The sequence below is a fragment of the Arvicola amphibius genome, chromosome 3 (genome assembly GCF_903992535.2).
Source record: "Arvicola amphibius chromosome 3, mArvAmp1.2, whole genome shotgun sequence".
Classification (NCBI taxonomy): Eukaryota; Metazoa; Chordata; class Mammalia; order Rodentia; family Cricetidae; genus Arvicola; species Arvicola amphibius.
The window spans coordinates 121815016-121828039 of NC_052049.1; the positions used below are offsets into that span (position 1 = coordinate 121815016).

The 13024-nt window shown below is 41.6% G+C and overlaps 2 protein-coding genes and 1 long non-coding RNA gene across 4 annotated transcripts in view; 1 reads left to right on the plus strand and 2 right to left on the minus strand.

Annotated features, from left to right (window-relative positions):
- Positions 1-3402, minus strand: part of Acat1 (acetyl-CoA acetyltransferase 1) — a 28873-nt gene extending 25471 nt beyond the window's left edge. The window contains exon 1 of the mRNA XM_038321723.2: positions 3251-3402. Coding sequence (XP_038177651.1) covers positions 3251-3313 — 63 coding nt within the window. The 5' untranslated portion in view covers positions 3314-3402. The remainder of the gene's footprint in view (positions 1-3250) is intronic.
- Positions 1413-5038, plus strand: LOC119809040. The gene is made up of 3 exons (XR_005284610.1): positions 1413-2026; positions 2456-2611; positions 4945-5038. It is a non-coding gene; the product is annotated as an uncharacterized LOC119809040 (long non-coding RNA).
- A 2227-nt stretch (positions 5039-7265) lies between these two features.
- The window catches only part of Cul5 (cullin 5), a 61166-nt gene continuing 55407 nt past the window's right edge, over positions 7266-13024 (minus strand). For both annotated transcript variants that reach the window (XM_038321721.1, XM_038321722.1), the window contains exons 18-19: positions 12573-12696; positions 7266-10802 (exon numbers count right to left, since the gene is read on the minus strand). In XM_038321721.1, coding sequence (XP_038177649.1) covers positions 10608-10802; positions 12573-12696 — 319 coding nt within the window. In that variant the 3' untranslated portion in view covers positions 7266-10607. The remainder of the gene's footprint in view (positions 10803-12572; positions 12697-13024) is intronic.

Consider the following 13024-nt stretch of genomic DNA (forward strand, 5'->3'; position numbering starts at 1 on the left):
TACTAACAAGGCTGAATAACAAAATCCCAGTAATGCCTTAAGAAAGAAGCAAAACCAAGAGCCAGGAGTGATTGCAGCCTACTGCCTTACAGGCTGGAAACAGAACTCAGGAAGAGCAGAGGGCAAGGCTGGGAGCAGAGCTCAGTGGGAGAAAGCTTGCTGAGGCCCTAATGTCAGTCCTCAGGTTAAGGGAAAAAAGGAGCATGCAGTAGTACGGCCTGTGAGCTGACACTGCAGAGGTAGACACAGACACGGGAAAGGTCGGATTCTGCCCATGCCACCCTCAGCCACTCACAGATGGCTTTGCTACCAACACCATAGCCAGTGCATAAAGACCTGAATGTAGGGGGCTGGAGAGATGGCTCAGTGGCTGCTCTTCCAGAGGTCCTGAGTTCAATTCCCAGCAACCACATGGTGGCTCAAAACCATTTGTAATGAGATCTGGTGGCCTCTCTTGGCCTGCAGGCATACATGCAGGCAGAACACTGTATAGATAATAAAAAAAATTTAAAAAACAAAACCAAAACAAAAGAGTATGAATGTAGCTGTGTATAAAGAGGGCAGGAAACAGCTTGTGTGGCTGCTGCCAGGGTACGGAAGAGTTGAACACGGGATCTGGAATACCTTTAACGTTAGGAGTAGCAGCGGGAACTGCAGGTCTCCTTTCACAGACAGCAATTTGAACCCTGGCCGACCCAGCATCTGAAGTCATGAAGTCAGCCAAGGGCAAGTCCTTTGACTTGACGTCCTCTAAAGCCTCTACTCTTGGCATCTGGACTACTAAATCTCTGCCTTACTAAAGTAATAACAGGTCCCAGGAACCTCTTCCCAAAGCACTGTATCGCTTGTTGACCAGTGGTTATCTGCTTCCCTAGTCAAGCCTGTCAACAGTAACACTAATTTTTTTTTATTGTCCCTTTGTAAGTATAGGTATAACCAGAGACACAAAAAAAAAATTTACAGGTAAATTCTCTATGTTAAAGTAAGTGTAAAACCCTGCCCAATATGTTAGGCATGGAGGCACATTCCTGTAATCTCAGTGCTTAAGAAATGGAGGCAAAAGGACCAGAAGTTCAAGGCCAGCATGAGTTCCATGAGACTGGTGTTAAAAAAAGACAGACAGACAAAGTCCCATAAAAGTGTGTTGATTCGTGTCTATTTGAAAGCAAAGGTTAAAGAGCCCGTGTAATGAATGGGTAAAAGGTCAGATTCCATTCTACAACACAGCACAGACTATTGAATATTCAGAAAAGGATTTCTCTGGTTAAATAAATGGTTGCTCAATTTAATTGAAGTGGCATCCAATAGGTCATTTCTAGAGTTTAACAAAGTGAACTGGACTGGAGAACTTGGATGGGATCCCAAACACGTGGCAGCACCTGACTGCTAATTCCAGTAGTCGGGATGTGAGGCAGGAGGAGCGTGTATTGTAGAGACCATCTTAGAGCAAATGCCCAGCTCTTAGGAAGGCAGAGGGAAGCCATGGCATACGCTACATAATCTACAGGTAGTAAAAGGAGCCCAGACCACAGGACAGCAATCAGCGCTGGAAAGACACACTTAGGTCACTAAGACCCAGAGTTGCAGAATATAGAGAAGACCCCACAGCCGGGACTGATGGGAGACTCAGTGACCCTTAAAATGCATTCGATCCTATGCAGCAATCCTTCCTTCAAACTCCTATACTTCGATCATTCTGGTTGCACTATTCTGAGACAAGCTTTCACTATGCAGCCCAGGATGGCCTCAAATTCCCAATCCCTCTGCCTCGGCTTTTTCCATGTGTAAGACTCCACGGCCCTAGCACAGGTTTACCATTCTCGTGCAGAAGGTATTTGCACTTGGTGATGGACACTTTGGTTCTGCACTTTTGTTTCGACACACCTCAAGTTCCTGGCTCATCTAACTCATCGAGGCAACATTATTAGGAATCTCAGTTAACCTGACTTCTCTGCAATTTCTCTCGCCATCCCAGCGACACTAACAGACTAATCAAGAACTCCCGGGCCTGCTCTTTCAATCCCAGGTAATCCAGAGGCTGAACCGGGGAGGGGAGTTCAAAGTCAGTTTGACCTACACAGCAAACCCAAGTGGGAAGAGAGAAAAGAGGAGGGGAAGGAAAGAGAAAAGATAGGAGAAGAGGGAGAGGAAAAGGCAGGATTAGGAGGAAAAACACCAGTGTCTTTCCTGGGAACACTTATTTTATAGGTGAGGTACTGCCCATCTCCAGAATAGAAAATAAACTATCTTTCTGGCTTTCCAATTATCTCAGTCATTCAGGATTTTTTTTTTTTTAATCTTTCCGAGACCAGGTATTTCCAAATTGCCCACGTGGGTTGGAACCCTTGATCTCAAGCTCCTCTTGCCTCAGCCTGTGGAGTGGCTGGCAAGGCAGACACCAGCAACTCCAGTAAGATTAATTTTATAGTTGTTTTCCCTCCACTCCCACCCTCAGGCCACAGCCCTCATGCCTGCAGTATTCTTTGGCAACCTCTCGCAGAGCACTGCTCTCCTTCAGCGTCTATTGCCAGAACTACCCAGTTCCATGAACCCTGATTGTTACAGAAACAAAAACGGCAACCGTCCAGACCCAACTCCAGGCTCGTAGAAGGTAGGTGGATTTCAAAGCTTCCTATTGTAATCAAACTGGAAACGCCAAACTTCACAACTACATTGTGGAGTTTCTCACCCATTCCTAAAACAGTCAAGCGTTTTCTGGAATGCAACACTGCAAAGGTCTGCCACTATCGTGTTCCCCAAACACAACAACCAGAAAAGAGGCAACCGCTCCAAATATATTTTATTTCTTGTAGTGTCTGAGTAGCCATCTTGTTAGTTTTAAGGAGCGGCTGTATAGTATCTTTTGATTGTCACATAGTTCCTCAGTTCTGATAAGATCAATAATTAAACCAATGATTAGCTACCGGAATTAAAGAAAAAGGGGGGAGGGACAATAAACTCACTCTCCCCAATAAATTCATAAGTATTTATGACTTTAAAGAACGTCTCCGAAACTCCTGGGCCTGTAAAGAGGCTCGGCTCTCTGCAGCCTGGGGATCGCGCCTGGCCAGGTCCAGGCAGGTGTGACAGCAACACAGGCGGACTCGGGGACACACGGCCCCGGGGCACGCGTGGTGAGCGCCGTCGCCCGCAAGCACCCCACCCCGGTGGCTCTGCCCCGGCCTTGCCGCAGGGCGGAACCTTGGACGGCCGGTGGCGGGCTCCCGCCCCCGGAATCGACTCCGCTCACCTGCAGCAGCCCGCGAAGCAGAGACCGGCGGACGCCGCCGCGCAGAGCCGAAAGGGAAGCCATGGTGACGCGGAGGGCTGTCAAGGGCAGAGAAAGGCGCCGCGGCCTGCGCTTCCCACCTCAGACCCGCGACGTCGGGGCAGGGAACCGCCCCCGACCCTCTCCTCCAATAGCAGTCCGAGGTCGCTGCGCCTGGCCGGGATTGGCCCGCAGTCAGGGGCGGGTCCAGGCGCTGGGCAGAAACTGTCCCGGACAAATTGACTACTGGCCAACGTGGCTTGACATCTGGCTGGAGCAGTTTGAACTGTTTTTGACCTCCTGACGCCGAGGACTTCCGTACAGCTCAAGACTTCCCATTCACTTAGCTGTACCTGACCGTGTGACTGTGTTTGCCCAGACAAAGGATATTGGTAAATGTTACCAGCAATCCAATTTTATACATTTATAACACAAATAAACCAATTACGTTAAGAGAGTTTTGAAGTTTTTCGACGGATGCGAAATAAAATGCATATTACTATCTAAACTTCATTGAATAGGATTAAATCAACTTCCACAACTCTGCAGGCTAGGGGTGGTGGCAAACACTCAGGAGAGAGGAAGGTGGGTCTGTGAGGTGTCCCAGACCAGCCTGGTCCACGTGGCGAGTTCAAGAACAACGATCGGAGAGCCTGTCTCAGAAACAAAGCAAAACAAAACAAAAACCCTCCATGCATTAATTGATGTTAAGTGATAATTATTCTCACGTTTGTGGAACCCATTGCTGACGTTAGAGGTTTGTTTCGTTTGGGGGTTCGTTTGTTTTTAGACAGGGTCTCGCTATGCAGCTCTGGCTGTACTGTAATTCACTATGTAGCCCAGGCCTGGCTTCGCCTCCCCGGTGCTAGGATTAAAAGCATGTGCCACCATGCCTAGCTCAGACTTTCAGTCTTCAGCTGAGGATAGCAAATCTTTCTGACTTGTAATATTCATTTTCTTTTATGTTAATTTCCACTTAGAAAGTATGACAACATACAACTTGAACAATTTACTTTAAGCCAACCTGTTTGGTGTATGTAGTTGTATGCACTGCTGTGAGTCACTCGGATGACTCCTATGGCTGCCTTATTTTTGTTTGTTTTGAGACAAGGTTTCTCTGGGTAACAGCTCTGCCTGCCATGGAACTCGCTTGTAGACCAGGTGGTCTTGAACTCAGAGACCCCTTGTCACATCTGGAGTGCTGGGATTAAAGACGTGACACCACTGCCTTTTTTCTTTTCTTTAGGCAGGGTCTATCATTGTGCCTGAAGCTCACTAGAATGACTGACCAAAAAGTCTGCCTCCACTCCTTCTCCCCTGACCCATCCACAGAACTGGGAATACAATCAAAGGCCAGCATTCCTGGCTTTTCACATGGGTGCTGAGGCTCTAAACTCAGATTCTCTTTTTTGTGAAGCAAGCACTTTGCATACGGAGTCCCCGCCTCAGCCTTTTTGAGGGTAAGGCATAATAAGTAAGTGTATATGTACATTGCTGCATTTGCGTGCATGCAGGTGCCTGAGGAGGGCAGTAGAGAGCATCAAAACCCCTGGAACGGAAGTTACAGGCACTTGTGAACAGCCTGGTGTGTTTTGGGAACTGAATTTCCTTTGTAAGAGCATCAAGTATTCTTAATTGCTGAGCCATAATCCCCACTTATTTTGCTTTTTAAACAGTCTCAGATAGTCCAGGAAGGTCTCAAAACCATTATGTAGATCAAAGATGACCTTGAACTCCTTCACCTACACCTTTGGATTGCTGGGGATACAGGTGGGTATTAAATCTAGGACTTCATATATATAAAGTCATATATATTGTGCAAGTATTGTGCTAAGCTACATCTGCAACCTGTCTTTTGTTATTTAGTGTGGTTGATTTGGGGGTGTGTGCTGTTATGGTCAGAGAAGGGATGGCTGTCCCACAGTACACATGTGGAGGTCAGAGGAAAACTTGCTGGAGTAGGCTCTCTCCTTGTGACTTCACTCTTATTGTAAAGCTTACATTCTTTTCATTTAATTTTGGGAGGTCATAGTTGTCTATAAATTTATCTAATTCAAGATTTTCTAATTTGTAAACCTGACACTGGTGTCTGTTGTAATATTTCTTTTCAGCTAATTTCATTTAATTTTCCTTTTTGATCAATTCAGCTGGAAAGTCGTCATTCCTCTTTATTTATCGTTTCATAGAAATAGTGTATTGATTCTTTGTTCTTATTTGTTTCCACTTAAAGAGTTTTTGCCATTTTTTAAATTTGTTTTGGGCTGTTTTACTAAGACAAGGTTTTCCTGTGTATCCTTGGTTGGCCTGGAACTCACTGCAGACCAGACTGGTCTTGAACTTGCAGTGATAACACTGCCTTGGCCTCCCCTGTATGGGAATTTTCATTTCTGCCTTGTTCTATTTTTCTGATGGTTTTGATAATGCTATTTTTCTAAGACCTTGAAGTTCATTATTTACTTAAGACCTCTGTGATTTAAAAACATTTTTTTCCATGTGTGTATGAGTGTTTTGCCTGCATGTGTATCTATTCTCCAAATGCCTTGTGGCTATGGAGGTCAACAGAGGACATTGGGAGCCTTGGAAATCAGCTACAGGTGGTTGTGAACCACCAGGTGGGTGCTGGGAATCAGACCCAAGACCTATGGAAAAGCAGTAAATGAGCCACAAAGCCCCTCAGAATCTTGTGAATAAAAAAATTAAGCCGGGTGTGGTGGCACACACATTCAATCCCAGCACTCAGGAGGCAGGCAGATCTGAGTTCAAAGCCAGCCTGGTCTAGTGAGTTCTAGTACAGCAAGGGCTATATAGAAAAGACCCTATCTCACAAAAATAGATTAACTGGTTAATCTAGCCCAGCCGACATAACCAGGATTCTGTTGTTGGGGAAAAGTTGTTACCTTTTTAGTTTTTAGAAAGGACCTTATGTATAAACAATGGACAGGCCTGTATTATTATTACTCTGTGATCATACAGTGCAGTTGTGGAACCCGACAGCAACTGAAGACAGGCCATCAGGCTTCACAGCAATGCCTTTGCCCACTGCACCACCTGGCTAGCCCTTTACTTTGGAGATGGGGTATTATGCAGCTCCAGCTGCTTTCAAACTCCAGACATAACTAAGAACTCTGAGCTCATCCACTTCTCAAGTACTTGGATTTGGGGAGTGTGCGACTACAGACTGCCCATCTGTTTCAACCTGTGACAGTGACCTGTATTTATTCCTTGCAAATTCTGTCTTTCATAACAGACATATCTATCCTATGCCCATCCAGCTGTTTCAATGTTGCCTGCCTCTAAGCGCCATTCGGCCGCTATGGTTGTGTTCTCTTAACAATTTAGCTCACTGTGGAGCTGTTTGTCTGGGTGGTGGGGGTTTCCTTAGGATAAGAATGCTCAGTAGCTCAAAATGCTTGGGAGTTTGCCAAATATTTGGAAAGGGCTGGTGAATGAAACGTAACATTTAAGCTTACTTACTAATCCTGTTTTGGCTCAGGTGAACCTTCTACTTCTCTGTAACTTCAATCCCAAGTCTTGACTTCCCTAATCTTGACTCCCTCCTTCTTGACTCCCATAATCTCAGTGAAGGTACTAGGTTGAGATTCTAGCCATTAGGAAGTCATGTATTCATCCACCCAACTCTCTTATTTCTGGTCCTTATAGTGGCTACAATTTATTATTATACCACAAAAGAGAACAAAGCACTCTTCACTGAGAAAGTCTCACTGTTCTGCCCATACTAGCCTTGAACCACCAGCTACCTCAACGTCCCAAGTAGTCAGATGACATAGGTGCATCACTGCCCAACTGAAACAATTTCCATTCTTTTTAAAGACAGGGTATCCTTGACTGGACTGCAGCTTGCAAGCGCACACTCAGGGCTATGCCTGCTCTGCCGCTGGACACTGAGATTAAAGGCACATCAAACTATTCCTAACTTGCCAAAAACCTTAACTGTTGTTGTAAAACTTCTTATAGTAGAACAACAAGATTTTCTGGATGAAAGCATTTATATTACACTTTTATTTTTGCAAGAAAATAAATTATACAACTTAAAAATAAAATCCAAATGTAAGCAGTTCATCAAAATATTTCAGCCTGCTGCATACAGAAGCTGCTCCCGTGTAAAACTACAGTGTCATCTCAGTATGTAGTGGTGCACATCCCGAACTGTACACATCGTGAGGATAAACTAGACCTCAGGAACTCCAGACCACACGGAGTGTAGGTGACAGGAATGCTCTCAAACAATGTTTCTTTCAGAACTGTGACTTGGGAGAACTGGTGACAGCAGCCCAGCCATTCCCATGAAAACAGAAGAGCCAGCTTGAGTTTATGATAAGCAAATCTTTCTGTAAACTAGCAAGTATTTCACCTAGACTGAATTTTAAAAATCTGCCCTTGGAGCAGGGCTAATGGTATCATTCAATTTAGTGAACAGTAACAAAAAGAATGATAACATTTCATTTTTTGGAGACTTTAATATTTATGCACAAAGTAAGAGCAAGAGATTTAAATGAACAGGTTGATAAACTCAGGGACCCCCTCCAATAATTGTAAAAACTGGGCGACTTCAGAATTTGAGGATCCTTGTAAAATTGTTAGAACAATGATGGTCTAACATGTGTCTAACTGTGAGTGGAAAGTGTGTTCCACGTTTTCCAGCATGTGAATCTGTTTCCTGTCTCCTTAATCTGGCCATGAGCTGGCATGAGGTTACCATTTACAGATGGAAGTACTCAAAACTCTGAGCCTGCTACGCTATTCACTTAAAAATGGCTCTTTGGTGGTGGGAGAGGTGGGGGTTTTCTTCCCCTTACCTGTACAATACTTGGCCCTGCTCAGACAGCAAGAGTAAAGTCTGCAGGGAGAAGAGAGAGGTCAGAAAGGGAACAGTAAGGGTGGTTCTTTCTGAACCTTCAGAAAACTCCTGGTTAAGATCTGTTTCAGAATTTTTAATTAGCAAATCTATTGATAAAACATTTAACAAAAATCTCAACAATGGTAGAGGCAATAGGCACCTTGTCAACTAAACAGTTTTGATAAACACCAAAAAGTAGTTACACTTTTGTATATATATATTTTAAAAAAAGGATGAAAACTTTTAAGTCTGTGGTATTTACTGCTGTTCATTCCCCAAAATACAATTAGGACATAATTAACTATTAAAAAATTTATAAAATTTAATAAAAAACTTTGCTATGGATTTAGTGTTACCCACTTTGCATTAAGTTTGCCTTTATAAATCAAAACATCACAGCTCTCATTCTTAAATGACCAAAGCGATTAGAAATTTCAAAGATGTTCTAAGAAAAATTATGGTTTAAAATGACAAATCTTAAACATTAAGAAATGGCCTAAAATTTTTCCCTTGATTGTTTCCTCCTTTGGCATTCTGGTATTGGGATATGAAAATTTGCCAACACCAAACTATTAAATAGAAGGGCCACAGTCATTATAAAACTATTTCTTTGAACTCTGGATGAGCCAATGTCGGCTGCCATCCAAGGCGCAGAAGCAGCAGGCACTGAGCCGCTCTTCGCACCTGCTCTAGCCACGGCCTCCTCAGAGCAGCAGGGGAGACAGTAAGCACACATGCACTTCCAACTTCCTATGAGTATTACAACAGACATTTGACGATAATTAGCATAACCTTAAATGTCTGACATATATTCCCCTTCCTTCCAGGAAGGGGCTCACAGCTGCTGAGGCTGCAGGCAGGTCCACAGCACACTGTGGTGATATAATACTGTATGCTTCTCAACACTCCAATTTCTGCTAGCTTCAAAACCATATTTCAAAATATTACTTAACATCAAAGGTTATAAAATAATTAGAAAACTTGAAACGTGCACCACAATGAGTAAAAATCCACACGGAGCCACTGTTCCTGATGGGGAATAATTCTCTCTTCCGTTGCTCAAGTCCTCAGTTTCTAACTTCCCACTCACTGCACTGTGAAGTCCTGAGTCACCGCTCCAGATTAACTGAGAGAAGCAAGATAAGTGTTGCCCTCTGAACATCTTAAAAATGTTTATTTTTAAAATATATAAATATATATGTACATATTTGGCAAGGTTACTGCTCATGTTAAGACTAACAGCTCTGGCCAGGCGGTGGTGGCGCACGCCTTTAATCCCAGCACTCTGTGAGTTCGAGGCCAGCCTGGTCTACAGAGTGAGCTCCAGGACAGGCACCAAAGGTACAGAGAAACTGTTTAAAAAAAAAAAAAAAAAAAAAAAAGACTAACAACTCTGAGTGCTTCTCTGGTCTCAGGCTTAATCTCACCCTCTCATAGGTGGCAGATAAAAATTACTTTTTATCAGAGAATGCCTTTCCAGAAAACTAAGTTGGTAAATCCCTAATCACAACACTTTCAAAACACCAAATAATTTTATGCTACAGGTTTAGAATTTTCTCACGGTTCTGGATCAGAGCAATTTCTGCAGTTTTGAATAAATTTAGACACAGCATAATAGATATTACGTGTATAAGGATTAAGTGTATTAGTAACACACTTAACATTTTTGCTTTGTGGTTCTGATTATGCAATCAATGACTTACCTATACTCATAAATTTAACAAATGAAGCAACATTCATTATAATCTTCATATTTTCAAACAAGCTCTCCAACCATACAAGACTTAGAAAGAAAACCCCAAATCCTTATCATTTAACAACAAACAACTAAAACAGCAATCTCCTGCTTAATGACAATCAGGATTGTAAGATAGAAATATTTAATACCATTTTCCGGTCACCATTTAAATCCAGTTATCAAACTGCAAGCAGTGTTTAACAAACAACTTGATAATATTACATCCTCGTCTTCTCAAGTACACCTGCCCTTTCCCAACATGGTGTTGACAATTTCACTCTTTTCATCAAAAGAAGCTAAGAGTGCTACCTCTAGCTTTAATTGCATTAAAAAAATTAAAAGCCTTTTTCAGTGCAATATCTGATATCCTTCCTTGTGCAAGTCTATTCCTTTGAAAAGGAAAAAGGGGGTAAAAGGAGCAACAAGAACCCCACCCTCACCCTTCCAAAACGTTACTTCTCCTGGTTGGTAAAACTGAACTGACTTTGAAGTTCACAATGGGCTCTCCATGAATGCAATCTTCTCCACAAAACAGCATGCTGTTAAAGAGTGTGCAACATGAAGGGAATGAATGCCGTCATGCTAACTAATGTGACTGGCAAAATACAGTCGTTTGTAAGATAAGGCAGAGAGTTTAATATTTATGTAATCAAAGTCCAAATAAACCTTCCTCCAGCTCAAACTGGGACAACTTTCTGTCCAGGTGCTCCAGATCTGCGTGCGAACAGAGGCACAGTGCTCAGCTACGCCATGTATATGAACGTGTTGATGTCGGCCTCGTCCCTCCTGATGTACTTGTGCTCTATCAGCCATTCAATCTGCTCTTTGATCATTTTCTTCTGTGGTAAAAACATGTTCTTCAAAATTTCTACTAATTCAGTCTGCAGCTGAGCATTGCTAATTTTCTTTCTCATCTTCATTATCTGTATGATGGCTTCCTAAGAGAAGAATGGAAATCAAAGTACATTAATACGTTAAACTTGTTTGAGTAAAGAAAGTCAGTAACTTTTCCTACATTATCTTCTAACACCAACCCAATCACACAACAACCGGTAGGTAGGTACTCACCTGGATATTAACTATCATTTTTTTCATTACACTTATTAGAAAGATTTTGAAAAGTGAAGAGAGAGCCAATATGACCCTATAATCTCTCTAACCATTTTTAAAGATTAAAATGTGTTTGGGTGTTTGTCTCCCTGTATGTCTGTGTACACATACATGGCTGATGCCTGCCAGGCTGGCAAAGGGCACTGGCTCCTCTGGAGCCGTGGTTACAGACAGTTGTGAACCACTATGTGATGATGTGACGAGACAGCTCACGGCTCAGAAGGTAAAGACTTATTTGCTCCCAAGCATGAGGACCTGAGATTCACCCATGACGGGCACCAACAAGGTAGAAAATTGAATCAATTTTTAAAAGTCGTGCTCTGATCTATATATGCACACACATAAACAAATAAATAAACAAAATGAAAAACATCAAGAATCCCCTTAGATACATTTGCCTCTAGTATTCAGGTATCCCTTTGTATAACAGATGTGAACCATGGGTGTGTGTCTTGAAAACCAGACTAACAGAGTGCCATTAATGTTTACCAAAGATTCTTTTTCCAGTTTTACTGATTCAATTCCATGTTTTTGATGTTTAAATGTTTCTAAGGGAACAACATTTTGCAAAGTCAATTTTATCAACATGTTCTTGGTGATTCTGAAACTACACAGAGCTCGACAATGACTTACCTACAAGGTGTGACCTACTGCAATTACCATTATCTTTTAGCTTTCCTAAAACTAAAGCAACAGTCTTAGTGCAGATTAGAATATTTTTATAAAGGAAATGTGAAGAGCTATAGTTGGTTCTCTTTATCTATGAGTTCCATACTACAAATGAAAAATGTAATTATGAGCTAGTTGTGGTGACACATGCCTTTAATCCCAATCTAAAAAAACAACAACAGTGTTATTAGGCCTATGATAGCTGTGTTAGTATTAATCATACAAACCTAGACGACATTCTCTAAACATAGTATGGTGACTAGGAACACAGCATTTATACTGTATTAGGTGTTATGATTAGGTATTATGATGATCTAGGTTATATAAAATATATGGGAAAAGATGTGTAGGGCATGTTCAACTACTATACGTTCAACTACACTATATCTGTTTCATATTATATTGTATTTAATTTCTCTTGCGGTTTTTTTTTTTTTTTTTTTTTTGCATGGAGGCCAGAGGACAACTTTCCCAAGAATTGGTTCTCTCCTTCTACCACATAGGATGGAGCAAGCTGTCAGCTTGTTATCAAATGTAATGAGTAAGTTCAGAAATCATCATATTTTTTTTTGTTTTGTTTTTCGAGACAGGGTTACAACTTTAAGTTCTATAAATTCTAAGCTGCTGCTGAGATACATTAATTCAGTTATAATCAAAAGGAGACATAACTAAAAGCCAAAGCTTTACTCAAAGAATATATTAGAATTTACTGGAAGCCTCCAAACTTTAGGTGTATTTCTGGTAGCACTAAAGAATTAATTAGTTTTTAAAATCCAGTCAAATTCACATTAGCTCTTCTTTACAAATAAATAACTTACATGGTTATTAATTCAGGGGCTTGGGGTTGAAAGAACGTACCACCACGCCTAACTTTTGAAAAAATTTTAAAGAAGCTTTCAAACATTTAGTCTTTTTCTCCCTATACAAACCTGGGTTCTTAATATTCTTAGTTGAACTATCCCTTCATTTTCTTCTTCTCTCATTCTTTCTGTAGTGAGCTGCAAGCGTCCAATCAAATTTATTTTTCCCCTTTTCTGAACTTTTGCATTTTTTCTGCAAAAAAAAAATGAAAGTGTTAAACATCTTATTACAGTACAATGTCAGAAGTTAGAATTATTCTAAAAATTAACATCCAGTGCTGCTTAAAGGGTTTAGTAACAATCATGACATAAAGCTTTCCTTTAAGCAACCCCAGGCTTGTTATGGGGGCTCAGGCAACAAACTATTTCAAATAAAAATGTACAAAGCTCTTTGATTCCTGCAAACAAGGTATAGCCTCTGCTAGCTAGTGACTGTTCTCAACAAACTACATTGCCTTGAAACAATAATATTAAGCAGTATCTGACTGAGTCTTCAGATAAATAGCTCTGCTGGATAAGGC